The 14733-nt window shown below is 32.9% G+C and overlaps 1 protein-coding gene across 1 annotated transcript; it reads right to left on the minus strand.

Annotated features, from left to right (window-relative positions):
- Positions 1-11908: 11908 nt before the first annotated feature.
- On the minus strand, positions 11909-14075 carry TRN2 (Tetraspanin family protein). The gene is made up of 2 exons (XM_059587906.2): positions 13443-14075; positions 11909-12490 (listed from the first exon to the last, which is right to left on the minus strand). The coding sequence occupies exons 1-2, from the start codon at positions 13938-13940 to the stop codon at positions 12179-12181; spliced, it is 810 nt and encodes a 269-aa protein (XP_059443889.1). The 5' UTR covers positions 13941-14075; the 3' UTR covers positions 11909-12178.
- Positions 14076-14733: the final 658 nt, after the last annotated feature.

Consider the following 14733-nt stretch of genomic DNA (forward strand, 5'->3'; position numbering starts at 1 on the left):
AATATTTACAAAACAAAACCTTTGAACATACTTTCTTTAGCCCCCACTTTGCCTTAACAAAAAGCGTACAATTGAGAGTCCTAAAAACGATTGTCATAAGGCCTTGTTCTATTTCGCTTTTAAAAAGGATAAAGGGTCGTTTTATTAGGCCACGCTTTTTTTTTTAAGCAAAAAATAGTAAATTACTTAAAATTATTTGTTTCTTTACTTCACAATCATAACTAAGAAGCAAAAAGTATCTTCTAAAAAGTATAGTCAAAAAAACCTATAGCTGCGTTTGTTTGTCTTGGTTTGTGTTTTTGAGATATATACATTAACATATAACAAAAAAAGTAATATAATTAGTATGACTTATTATACAATTTAATGATTAGACAATAAAAATTAATCATTAAATCAGTACTTATTAAAAATAAATGGTAGACTTTCACTGTTACATAACATTACTCATAACAAAAAACACAAAACACTATTAAAACATAAAGACGACTCAACCTCTGCAACCACAATATGACAAATGGACTGCTTCTTCATCGTAATTTGAGAAGAAAATAATGGTATACATCACTCCATTATTCTTTTGTCTCTCATCTCTCCAAACCATATGTGATGACGTCAACCAACTAAAAACAAAATTTTCATGATACTATATAAGACCACGCCAAAGCTTTTACTATTGTTTATGAGTTTCTCTTGTTTGATTTTTGACTCCATAGCGTAAGAGAGGCTCTTTGTTCGATCTACTGATTTCTTATTTTTTTATTCTGTTTCTTGCTCATTAAGAAAATAAAAAGACGAAAATACCCGTGCCATGTGCCTCTCTCTCAAAGATCTAGGGCTGACACGTGGACTTTTCCTTTGCCTTTTTCTTTTTTTACGTACTAATACTATGTTATAGCACGTAACCCAACATGTCCAGGGGCCTTATTAGCGGTCCCTATTTTTCATAGTTAATGATTGTAGGTTGAAGAATAGTATGAAGCCACGTGTTTCTGAAAGCTAAAAGGTGTTCGCCGAGAACCGTCCAACACAGCGCCACTTGTGCTCCACGTGTAAGAATCGTAGATGGGCAGAACATTCTTGTAAGACTCAGAAGCCTAGTGGGGATGAATGTGATAGGGTGGGCCCACTTGTGGGCTACTGCTCTGAGAAACAAGCGGTACCGAAATTTTGTGGGACTTTTCCCAAAAAATAAAAGAAAAAGTGAGAGAAAAGTCGGGAAGTTTCAAGAAGATTTTTTGCCCTTGGAATGCCTTGGAACGTTTTAGTAGATATCTTTGAAGAAGATTTGATTACCTGCTAGAGGTTAAATTATAAATACTAATGAAAGTTTGGCGATTTAATTGCTTAGTAAAATAATTTATTTAATTAAAATTATTTAGTAAAAGTAATTAGGGACATAAAAAAAACTTTCATAAGATTTTTTTTTAACCTAATCTATAAAATGGTTGTCTTAATTAATATAAAAGTAATGCTATTTAGTAAACTTCGACGGTCAAATAATTAAGATAATATGACAGTGAAAATTGACATTGAGACCAACAAGGAATTGTAAAAATAAAAATCAATGACTAATATTCACTGTCACATTATAGTAGACTAGGTGGAAGAAATCTTCCCACCTAAATTGGTGGAAATAATTGTCGGTTTATTTGTCACATAGTGGGCTTGTCTTAGTGTGGCCCTTGGTCATTTATCTCTATATCATCCGAAAATAAATGTTACGCGTATGATATTAATCTCAATCGACAATGGCAGAGGAAGGGGGACCAGTATAGGCCAAGCCTCCCCCCAGAAAAAAAAAAAATTATATTGTCAAATTTTTACTTTCGGTCCTTGGCCCCTATGAACAAAGTTTTCTAGACCTGTCCAATAAATTTTTTTGGCCCCTATTCACTAATTATGTTGGCTTACTCAATAAATCTTTTGGCCCTTACCTAGAAGTTCTAGTTGTATAAAAATTTGTAATCCATACCCAATAAATCTTTTGGTCCTTACCAATTTAAACCTAGAAGCTCTAATTGTATAAAAAATTTGGTCCTTATCCATTCAAACCTTGAAGCTCTAATTGTATTTAAATTTGGTAGTCCCTACCAATGTCGGCTACCATAAGCAAACAAGTCCGTCAATAGAAATGAGAAAGAAATAGATTAATAAGACATAACTGTGGGTTGATGCGAGTAAAATGAGTTATGAATTTTTTATAAGTAAAAAATGAAGTTGTTTGTAAATGTGAAAAAATAAGCTGACGTTTTTGGAAAAAAAAAAATTGGGTTGCCAAATGGGCATTCTAAAAAGTTTGTACATGAGATTTGATTTGATTTTTATTGGTATTTTATAAGAAATTATAGTTATTTAGTTGTTATTTAATTACTATCGTTATTTGATTGTAGACTGCAATATTTTTTTTAAAATTTTTATTTGATATTTATAATCTAGGATAGTCTTTAGTTCATAAAAAACAACAACCAAAAGAAAAAATTGTAAAAGAAAAAAATCGTGAGTACCAAAAAAAAAAAAAAAAAGGTTTTAGTTTAGGCCCTTCCTATAGGACTTATTAGCTCCGTCAATCAAGACTTTCCAATTAAATTATGTAGATATACCACAACATTAACTTATTGTTATCAATTTGTAAACGAAACCATACCAACTATTTTGTCTCTCTCTCTCTCTCTTTCTCTTTCTTTTGTTTTTTTGTGATAAGATTGTAAATAAATTTCATGGTACTTATAACTTATTAGTTCGAGGATGTAAATGACAAATACTATAGGGAGGAAGTTGAGGAACAATAGTTATTTACCTTTTACGACAAAAAATACATATCGGGCATCATAAAGGCAAGTGGGTGAATCATAACTATTATTGCTGCTTTTTCATATATGGTACATACATTTGATCAATTTAAACTTTAATGTCTCAATATTGGACGACCAAGACTTTATTTGTTTTCAGTGGGTTTTTTTATTTTTTTTTATTATTATTTTAATTTGAAAAAATGTTTTAATGTGAAAATTCTTTTATGTTCTGAAGAGTATTTTGTGTGTTTTATGTTGTTTGTTAATGTTTTTATTTTGAGAACTAAAAGTCCATGAAATTCACTTAATATATAATATATAATAAAAAATAAAAAAATCCATGAAACTTGGCTTTTTTATTGGTGTAAAAAACATGTAATATTTTTGTGAGGAGCACAAGAACAGGATTGTTTGTCAAAGATTCGAGTTTTGTGCTTTAACTTGTATGTGCACCTAAATAGTTGGGACACGTGGGTTTAGGTACGATATGAAGCTTGTGTCCAAAAGGGCAATATTGGATTCTGGTTTCGTAAAGCTGAAAAAACCGCATGTAATATTACACCCTTGCTCACGCAGAACATGTGCCCTCTTTTATTTATGTCGCCCTATATTTTTGGCCAACTCATCATCATTGTCGCATCCGACTAACCTATTGCTATATGTGAAAGTGAAAGCACAAAGGTTTTTTTTTTTTTTTAGTCTAAGGATAAAAAAATTGAGTAACTATGAAAAACAGTCTACAACTTTTTGGCAATCTCCGGTGAAAGTCCAATGAACTCCAGCAATAGTATGACAATGGTTAGGCGGAGGTTTAGCGCGCAGTTTCAGAATGATAAATTCGAGCTAGTAATAATTTACGAAATTTAAAAATGATTTTTTTTTTCTTCAAAACTATATAAATTTTTTTGGTTTGACTATTATTTTCAATCACTCTAAATAAATACTGGAAAACATTTTTTAGAAAATATTTTACACTAAAACAAATGGAGCCTAACGTAGCTCAATTGGCTAGAAATCATGCCACATTAAATGAAAGTTAGACCCTGTTTGAAATTGCGTTTGAGAAATAGAGTTTTTAAATAAAAAAGAGCTTTTGGGCAAAAGCTTCATTTTTTAAGCTTTTGTCAAAAGTACATTTTTGTCATTTTAGGCTTTTTGGACCTTTAAAAGTGCTTTTAATTTTTTTACCAAACGAGTATTTTTTTCTTCAAATGAACTTTTTGAGTAAAAGTACTTTTAGATTTCTCAAACGCAATCCCAAACAAGCCCTTATAAGTTCAAAATTTTGAGTTTGATCAATTTTTTCTTTTCAATTCCAACTATTAAATTGACATGTGTCTAAAATATATGTAATTTGCACATTCACGTATACAAATACTAAGAATTCCCTCCTCTCTTTTTCTTTTTTATTATTAGCTAACAAAAAAAAAACTTCCAAAAATTTTGAATTATTCTGCATAATTTTGTTTAGATCACCCATTAGTGAGAAAAAGAAATTGGTATAGCAAATTGCGGAATACAAATTGAACATTATAATAAATAAACCAATAAATACCGAAAGCTTCATGACACGACGTTTTTACAAGCTAGAACATGCCAACATGGTAGTAAATTGAGGAAGACAGTAGACAACTTGCACTCCATTGATGAACCAGAGGTAAGCAAAAGACAAAAATGGGCCAGCCCTCAGTTAATTACTCCCTCTTAAAGTAAGATAAATGCGATAAAACATGGGCAGCAATAGTCAAATTGCGGTGCCATCTCGTCCATGCAGGAGAATTATCGGATGGTATATAAAATAACAAGGAAACAAAAAAATAGCCATATTTTGTTGCAGGTGGTGGTAGGCTAGTGGGATCACATAGGGCCTAAAAACAAGTGGGGTGGATGTGGATCTCACTCGACCATCTACTTTGCCTTGTCTTCATTAGCTTCTTTCTCCGGGTGCTTTTCCCATTACACTCCCCTTTCCCCACCCAAGATGACGTTCGCCTTCATTTCATTCACTATTCTCAATTTGTACCATTTTTTGGATGTATGCTCACCTCTTATAATTACACTTTAATAGATAAAAAGAGCGGTGATAAAAAGAGTGGTGAGATCTACCTATATATTCCCAGTAAATGGGTCACAGAACTCGCTCTCTTAAATTGCTTGAATTTCTGTGATACAAACTGACTCAATTCCCTAAACTATCTAGGATAGATAGGCCTCACAACCTGCTCTCTTAAGCTGTTTAAATTTCTGTAAGACAAGTGAGCTCAAAACCCTAAATTGTTTAGAACTGTTGGGGTTACCACATATCTGTTGTGGAATGAGCTTATGGTTGGTTTATAAATGTGAGAGAAAGTCTAACTTTTTGAGCTAACTTTTGGGGTTGAGAGAAGCTCAAGACCACCAACATTGGTATCAGAGCCCAAGTTTAACCAACAAATATCGACTCAATAATCTACTGGAGAAACTGGTTGTCTCTGCCTCCAACCCAAGGCTCGATGTGTGAGGAAGAAATTGTTGTGATTATCTCACATTAGTTGTGGGAGGTGCTGATGGTAGGTTTATAAATGTGAGGAAAAACCTAACCTTTTGAACTAGTTTTTGGGGTTGAAAGAGGTCCAACACCACCCAACAAAAACAAATGAGCCTCACAACCTACTGTTGTAGGCTGTTCAAATTTTTATGAGATAGGTAGACTTGACACCTTAAACGGTTTAGAGCAGATAAGCCGGTATCTAAAGTTGCTCAAGCAACCAAATTATAGTAGATCCTTATCTTTTTTATCATATAAAAATTCGGACAACCTAATTGTAATAAATCCTCGTTCTGCTTTGTTGACACACTGGTTCCCAGCAACAAATACCTAAATATGTAGTTTCAGGTGATAATAGAGGAATGGCCACCTTAGTCAAGTTGCTTACTAACCCATGATGTCATTATTTTACCAACTCTTAGATGATGACAGGTAAAGCAAAGAAAGCTTTAGCGGCTATCATGATTCATGCACACAAACACACCGAGCTGTTCATGATGCTAATGCTCACTCCATTGCAGGTCCCGCAGCAGAACAATGCTTAGCTGTCATTGGTCTATATTTTTGTCAGATTACCGACATTACCTAATTTCATATATCCAATGCCGCCATATCAATAATTCTCGTTGATTAATTTCTTTAAGTAAATGGTCATTTACATCACAGTACGTAGTTTCAACTCCTTTCTTTATTTACATCTCATTTTAATTTAAATATTTTAGGTGTTGATAAAAGAAAAAGAAACATTAGAGTACAATCATTTTTACTATAAATACTTATACACTATGATAGTTTTACTAGAATGATGCCATATTGATTTCTTGTTATTAAAGAATCTATATAATTAATTAATGATTACATTAAAATATATTATTTTAAGAGAATACATGGACTTCAATGGAGTGAATGGAAAAGACTGGAAGACTGCTGACTATGCGAAGACAAGCCCACTTGTTCCATGGTTCGGTCAGTTCTTGATTGGGTTTTTTTTTTTTTTTTTTTTTTTTTTTTTTCAAACCTTCATTTGACAAAGTAATCCAATACTTGTCTTTAAACCGAAATAAAAAATTGGTTGATTTAATTATTTGATTATTTTTAACTCATTTTTAAATGTGTTAGTTTAAATTCTTCCTTAATAACTAAGGTTAAAAAAAGCATTTATAAAAAAAGCATGTTAGAAATACATGTTAAAAAAATATATATATATATTTCTGACATGCTAAAAGACACATTTTACTTTTAGAAGCCGATTTATAGGAAATTTACAAACCAGTATTTAATATTTAATCGAAATGAGATGTGAATGATAGAGACAATGTTTAAACTCAAGATTTTTTCTTGTTAAATCATTATTGTCTAAAAGATTAAGCCGATAGAAAATAGTTTACTTATCATTTAACTAATATTGTAATATTGTTAATCCTCAAATGTGCATAATTCTCCCGCTTACCCAAGATTCCAAGAAGAAATAATGTGTAGTTCTCCTGTCTAACAAACAAGAAGAAGTATCGATAAATTCCAAGGTTTACCAAGGAAAAAGCTCTAAATTAAAACTTGGGCAAAAGCTTCCTTAAAAAGGTTACTGATATTAACAAACAAAAAGCCTTGGAATTTAATTTCCCCCCACCAAATTTTTTTTTTTAAAAAAAAAATTATTAAATTTTTTTACTTCAATCAAACAGATATCAGGTGGCCATCAACAGTTACATGGGCCTAGCAGCAGTTTGGGAGGGCCCACGAGAATGAAGGAACCCAATTCAGTGAGGATAAGAACTGGCGACTGCACTACTTGAGTTGTCGCTTTTAGAAGTTCTAATATGTGACGCAACCCACACTTCTTGTTGAATGGGATCCTATGTATTTTTATTAGATAATCTAAGATACACTCTCTATATATATATATAATCTAATCAAATTAGAAAATTATTCGAATAGAAAAAGATAAATAAATAAATGACTCGATCTTTTCAATATGGAAGCAAGTTGGACGGACTTCATCAAAAGCAAATCCAACGGCTGAAGAACTTTGTTTTTTCAAATTAATAATTGTCTGAAAGGTTCACTTCACAATGGGTGGCTCACAATTTCTCTTTCATTTGATGTATCCATGGTTAGGCCAGGAGTGGAAATATTTGTAATCATTACCCGTTCATTTCTCTATATTTAATACTATTTATGACTCAACCAGGTGATTCGGATGGTAAGATTGGGACTATGCAGAGGGTGGGTGGCCATAGGATAGGGTCATCCGACTCATCCCTGGTGAGGGGTGGTCGGACCATCCTAAAAAAAAAAATTTTTAGGTTGTTTAGCCGCTTTCAAATCTTTTATGAGGGTAGTTAACCGCTTTTTTGAGATGACTAATTATCCCTCAAGACAAGAGAATGGTTGGATCACTCCGTAATGCCAACCACCCCACTGACATTCTCAACCGTTCATAGGCGGTTCACCGGCAGTCATTTGACAAAGTAATCCAACTTGTCTTAGTGGCCGCTATGTAATTAACCAGTGTTTAGCGTTAGTAATTTTAATAACCGATAACTAATTTTTAAAAGAAAAAAAAAATTCAAAACGATGGCGTTTTTATGGTAATACAGTAATATCATACTACATTCGACGTCGTTTTTCAGATTTTTATATATTTTTATATATATTTAAAATTTTAAACACAAAAATGACTTTTATGTATTTTTATCTATTTACATATATAAATATAATATACTCCAATTATAATGGGAGGAAGTTGAGAAGGCAATTCATTAAACTATTTTATGATCAAAATTTAAAATTGATTACTCACAAAAAAAAAAAAAAAAAAATTAAAAAGTAAAATTGATAATATATATATATATATATATACGTGTTATTGTGTTAATATTGACTTTGTATGTTAGCTTTAAATTATGTGGGGGCTAATTTATGACCACATTTAAGCTGACATTGAAAGAAGGGCTTGGCCATAAATATTTAAACATTAAATATCCACATTATAAAATTTAAAATTATAATTACTAAATCGTTTTTACAGTTGAGTTTACAAAAAAAAAAAAAAAAAAAAAAAAAAAAAAATTAAAAGTGAAAACGCCATTAAGAATTAGTCACTTCCTAAACCAAAAAAAAATCTTGAATGTTATAAAAGTCTATGGGCATTGCAATTATGTGAAGGAATTAGTTATGGTGCGGATTTATGGCCACATTTAAGCCGACCTGACAATACATTAATGTAGCAAGGACTTGGCCATCCCCTTAAGTCAACCTAGCCATTCCAAAAAGTCAACTACTCACCTCTCCCCACCCAACTCACTGAACTTGGGTCCCCAATCAAAAATGGTGGCTGGCTCACTTGGACCACTTTTACCCCAATTTTTTTTTAAACCTTTTTTTTTTTTTTTTATAAAAAAAATAATAATAAATTTAATCATCTCATTTAATATTCTAATATCTTTCTTCATGTATTGAATATTATAACACGGACAATAATCTTCTTTATTTTAAGTGAAATCGAGAGGATCCTATTCCCGGTATTTCATGTAGCACGTTGACTATTTTAATTGAAATGGGGGATAGATTGTAAAATCAAAGTTCAAGCTCAAAATCTCGTATGTTACATCACTAATTATTCAAAAAATTAATATAATAAAAATTTATATTTTTAATAATCTAATTAATACTATTTACTCAATTTTCACATTTTAGCTACATCAGAACTATTTATTTGAACGGGAGAGCATTCAGTTAGTTATATTTTAAGGGTATTTTTGTATCCTCAATACCTTTCAAATATAACTAAGTAGATATTCTCAAATTCATTTAAACCGAAAATAATCTTAATTCAGCTTCATGAGTGCAGATATTGCCACACATAATATAGCACAATAGTTTTTTAATTACGTCCCCCACACCAAGGGAGTTGAAGTAATTCATATATAATAATTCTCAAAGAGGCCTTTCAGCCATTAAATCTCCCTAATGCATAAAGGAACAGAATCTTCCCAGACATGAATTTCATTAAGAGTGAGTGCCAGCTTAGCTATTCTATGTGCCATCTCATTCGCAGCTCGCCTAACGTGGCAAACCTCCCATGAACAACAGCTTCGAAGAATGATCTTGGCATCTTCCATCAGGGAGTTGAAGTAATTAATTGCATTAAAATGTCTGGTTTTTTGGTAATAAGGGTGAGACTTTAAGGGCAAAGAGTAAGTTTTGGATAAGATTATCCAAAAGAAAACAAAATATTCCAAATTTTGTGCGTCTATATCTTCCATATGCGTGGAACCAGGGTTCCTTCTTGCCCATTGGTGGCGTGGTTGTGGAGCCATACGGATTGTGTCGCCTAAGGAAACAGATCTTGAAACAGGCACGCCAACATGTTTTCAAGTTTTTCTCTTTATTTTATTTTGTTGGATTTATCGGTGTATATATATCTAATGCCACGTGGTGGATATAAATATGTGTGTGTGATTAAATTCCTTAAGAAAAAAACTATGTCCGAAGAAACTTTGGACGAAATTAATCACATTGATACGGGCTAGTAATGAAAAGAGGTTTTGAGGTTGGTGCCTCGATGGTTTGAGTTTTGGGCCTACCATCCAATTGAAAGAAAATATGACTGCTTCGGCCCTCATCCGAGTTGGGCTAGCTTTTCGTTTCCCAAAAGCCCATCACACCCATTATATATATAATATATATATTCTTTTTAGATGAAAAAAAAAAAATCCTTTCACCCAGCTTTTAAATCGATTTTTAGGAGGGGAGACGGTCACTTTTATGTTATTGTCGGTATATAATGGTGTAAATGACATTTTAATATTTATAATGTTAAATACTTATAAACCATTAGTAGGAGCAGAACTAGTATTTTGGGTTTGACAGAGTTTTCTTTCGAAGTTAGAGGAAATTTTTTCAATATATCATTTACTGATAAAAAACATATGCTTTTTTTTTTTTTTTTTTTTTTAATTACAAGAACAAAGTTAGAATAAATTTTATTCAAAAAGCATATGTTTCTCACATGCTATTTAAAAAACATGTATTTCACTTGAAATGAAAGGGAATAAGTAATCCATATATAATGGGGACAATTGCACCCGTATAAATAATAATGTTAATAAAAATGTCATTTACAAAACAATGACATTTTGCACCTGTATAAGCCCAAATTTTCTTATTAAACTATTGCGAAAGAGAAGTACTAGAGAGTCAAACAAATGAATCTAAAAAAAAAAATTTAAACTGGCGTGGCAAGAGTTTTTAAATTAAAAAAACTACAATTTTCTCTTCTTTGCCTGCCACTCACAGTCTGCCACGTCAGTTTGAAAAATTTTCTAGATTCATTTGTTTGGCTCCCTAACACTTCCCATTGCGAGAAGTTGTCTCTTTTTCTGAGCTTTCCCGGCGGGCCTGGGCCCAAAGAGCCCAATGAGCCCAATGACTATTGACTTTTGACTATTGTATTTCCACTGAGCCCAATGACTATTGTGTTAGATCCAAAAAAATGTCACGTACGGAATGGGCCGAAATATCACCTGCACGCAAAACATGCCCTTACTTGAATGAGAGAAGGTAGAGACTTTTTTATATTTTGTTGTAGGAGCTTATTAGGCCTCCTTAAGCTTGGTTGGACTCTTGGGCTTTGTGGCCCCTTCGGGCTCTTGTAGGCTTTCGAGCCTCTCAGACCTCCTAGCCTCTTACGACAAATGGCCGGCTGTGAGGCTCTCTTGAGCTTTTATTGGGTCTATTTCATTAAAGTAATACTAAAAGTATGGTTTTTTGTTCTCTTTTTATTCTCTAAAATTGATGTGTTTTTTAAAATTATTATTAGTTTTAAGATAAATTACTATTGAATATTGATCAAATAGTAATTTTAAAAGCATATCACTTTTAGAAGATAAAAGAGGAACAAAAGTTTTATTTATAGCATTACTCATGTAGATAGGTGCTTTGAGGGCTAAAAACAAACAATGTTGCTTAAACTCATTCGCCTCCCTCCTATAAAATGCCAAATAATGCTCATAATTCAAGTTAAACTCTTAGCTTTTGGCAAATCAACTTCCGAACAATCCAGCCAGCCACTTTAATAAGACATGTCTTGGGTGGTCTTGTGTGGCCAACAGGCCAAGCAAGCGCTTTGGGTGGTTCAGTCACTTCTAAAAACTTCAAGGCTGTCTTTTAATTTTTCATTCTTTTTCTTTAATTGTATGTTGTCAAGATCTGGACCTTCACAAAAAATCTATTGCACCATGATGTTATATATAGAGATCGAGCTGCTTCTAGGCTCTAGCAGCCATGGCCCATTTCTTTATTTTTCTTTTGCAAAGAAAAAACAAGAAAAGGAAGACCCATATATATCTTTTACTTTTGTACCTCAGACGATAACATGCCCCTTTCATTCTGTATTGTGATTGGAAATTGGAGAAAGTTAAAAAGATAAAATGAGTCATGAAATCGGCCTGCAATAAAAAGTCACCATGTGGTTCCACACACTAAACCGTGTTAATTAGTAACTTTAACTTGGACAAAGCAATCAGCTTTCGGTGCCCTCCGCAATCCACGCACACTCCTCCTTGACAACTTTCCTCAATTTTCAACGCTAATCATATCATCAAACCCAAGACATATATATATATATGTAACCCCACGACAAAGAAAAGAAACAGTGCAATATTTCTTATACAAAAATATCCAAAATGCCATTCACCCAACACATATGTAACAAGCTGCATGCATTTGTCTCTTAGAGTAATTTTAAGTACTCATCCCTTATCCTGCTCTTATATGATTGGATTGCTCATCAATTCTTAGATTGCTAATAATATAGGAACGAGACGAGAGGTGAATATTTAGAATTACTCCTCTCTCACGTGTAACCTTGCTTGTATTTGCGAAAGAGGTCTTCAGTTTTAGCATTCCTGAATGCACAACACCCTATCAAATATACAGAAATCAAAGCAACCAGAGTAATGAGCAATACAATATCTGCTCTTCTCCATTCCTTCTTCAGATTGGCCAATAATCCAGCTTTGCATGAATCACAGTTGTAGCAAAGTTGGGTCTGCTCGTTGCTCCATTGCAGGCAATCCATGTCGGCTGCTGTGTTAATGGGACTTATCCAGTAGGTTGGATTCACGAATGTGTACCCACATTGGGTCGGTGGCTTACAGCATCCCGACTGTAAAGAAAAAGCATGTAAAAAGGAATAAAAGATAAAGATGAAGAATATTTGGAAAAAGAGGAAAAAAAAAGAAAAAAAGAAAAAAAAAAAAAGACCAGGGTACGTGGCACATAGCTGAGGAATCTTAGACTTTTAGAAACCCTAGTTTAAGATGGAGGTTATTCTAAGAATACTTTGATTAGATAACAAGGATGTGCCTCGTAGGAAACTTGAAGAAGGAATGTCATTTGAGTTTACTCTCTTAACAAATAATAACTCTTAACAAATAATAAATTCACCGAATTTTAAAAATAAATAATGCTATTTAGTAGACTCATGTACAACTACATGCCATTACAGGTTAAAAAAACAAATAAATAAAGCCCTAATTCAAAGGTTGATTTTTGCACTACACAATATATATGAGTCTACTAAATAGTATAATTACTTATTCAAAATTATTATTGAACTAATTTCATAAAGAGTAATGTTAATTTAGTAGACTGCTATACAACTGGAATGGTATGACAGTAAAAATTAGCTTTTAGATCAATAAAAATTTAAAATTATTTTTTTTTAAAAAAATCAATGGTTGATTTTCACGACATCTCAGTTGAATAATAATTATATAACAGTAGACTAAAAAGCATTTATCTTCCGGATAACATACTTTGCCTAGCCAAAAAGAGACAAATAAAAATCGATTCTTATTCTTCAGCAGCAGCAACATCAATGAGGTTCGTCATTCGATCAGTAGATAATTTTTGTGAACCCAAAAAAGTATATTACACCCAACGAAATAAATCCAGAAACGACATGATCAGGAGCCATTGTTTAACGATGTTCTAAAGACATAGCAAGGGTTATTAGGATTTTTTTTTTTTTTTTTTGACATGTCGACACAATATTTACGTACACAAGAAAAGAAAAGAAAAAAAAAAAATAGCTTCAATTTTAGAAATTAGTTTACCTGCAAGGGGGTAATATGTGCATTAAAGAAATCCTGAGCCATGCGATAACTCTGGCTCAACTCAGCACACATAGTTGTTGAGCTAAGACAGTTCCTTATGCGCTCCCACTTGTAAGAACTTTGAACCCTCCGCCGGAGCCAGCCGGAATAGTCATCAAGATGATATTCCAAGTAAGCCCGGCTCGGCTCAAGGTGGCCGGACCCCCTCATGGTGACCATGTAGACGAAAACCACCAGACAGGCAAGCAATATTATAAGAACAAGCATGGCGACCAGGTAAAAAATAAGGAGCCACGGGATCCGCCAAAAAGCTCCGACAAAGCCTGCTAGTGCCACGACCAAGATCAACACCCCAAGTATGATGACCGGCCATTGTAAGATTTTGACGCAAGAGTTGTCCGGTTCTGTGGCCAGCCAGATTCCGGCCCCTATGATCGGCACTGAGAGGAGCATAGCCACGAAGTTGATGGCTCCGATGACATTATTGCTTAGAGCCATCTTTGTTAGAGAATATTGCTTGGGAGGTTTTGTGGGTTCTGTTTGTTGTTCAAAATCTTCTAATTAACATAAGATGAATAGGAAAGAGATATATAGCTGTGGAGAATTTAACTATATAAAGAACATATCTCGAGCAACAAAAAATAACCTAGTGAAAAAAAAATCAACTAGTCTTTACTCCTTTTTCTATCAATTCTCTAACATGTTAGTAAGTCGAATATTATGAGTTCCAATCTTGTTTTTGTCCTTTATTTTCTATTTCAATTTTATATATTGCACGTGTTAGGTCCCTTATACCTGAAAGAGAATATTAAATAGTAAAATTTATTTTTTATCGGTTTAAACTTTTGAAATAAATATTAATTTAACAATAAAATATTTATATAATTTGCTACAATAAATAGCAAAATGATTTTACCAATTGTGTTTTGGAGATGCTTTACAGCTTTTGTCATCCAACCCACCACTTCTATGTTCCTTACGTACATTGAGCAGTGAAAAGTTACTTACGCAAGGAAAGACAATTTTTTAGAGGGATAGTGTTATTTGAATAGCTTGCATATGCATTTCTTGTGTACACCTCTCATATGGGTCGTTAATAAAGGGTTTTGTCAAGTTTGGCTCAAAATCAATGGTGTAGATGAGATACATATATGCAAAATATGTGCACAGAAGATGCATTAATAAATTTTTTTCCCTTTTTAAAGTGTGTGTTGATTTTTTCAAGGCTAGAGAGTACTTTAGGTGCTACTTTTTGAAAAGGGATGGCTTGTAGGGTATGGGGAGTAACGAG

The sequence above is a fragment of the Corylus avellana genome, chromosome 3, assembly GCF_965113065.1.
Source record: "Corylus avellana chromosome 3, dhCorAvel1.hap1.2, whole genome shotgun sequence".
NCBI lineage: Eukaryota > Viridiplantae > Streptophyta > Magnoliopsida > Fagales > Betulaceae > Corylus > Corylus avellana.

Excerpts from the sequence above, each read along its gene's own strand:
- TRN2 (XM_059587906.2), bottom strand. The coding sequence starts at position 13,940 with ATGGCTCTAAGCAATAATGTCATCGGAGCCATCAACTTCGTGGCTATG. Across the intron at positions 12,491-13,442 it reads CACATATTACCCCCTTGCAG|TCGGGATGCTGTAAGCCACC; the intron begins GTAAACTAATTT and ends TTTTCTTTACAG.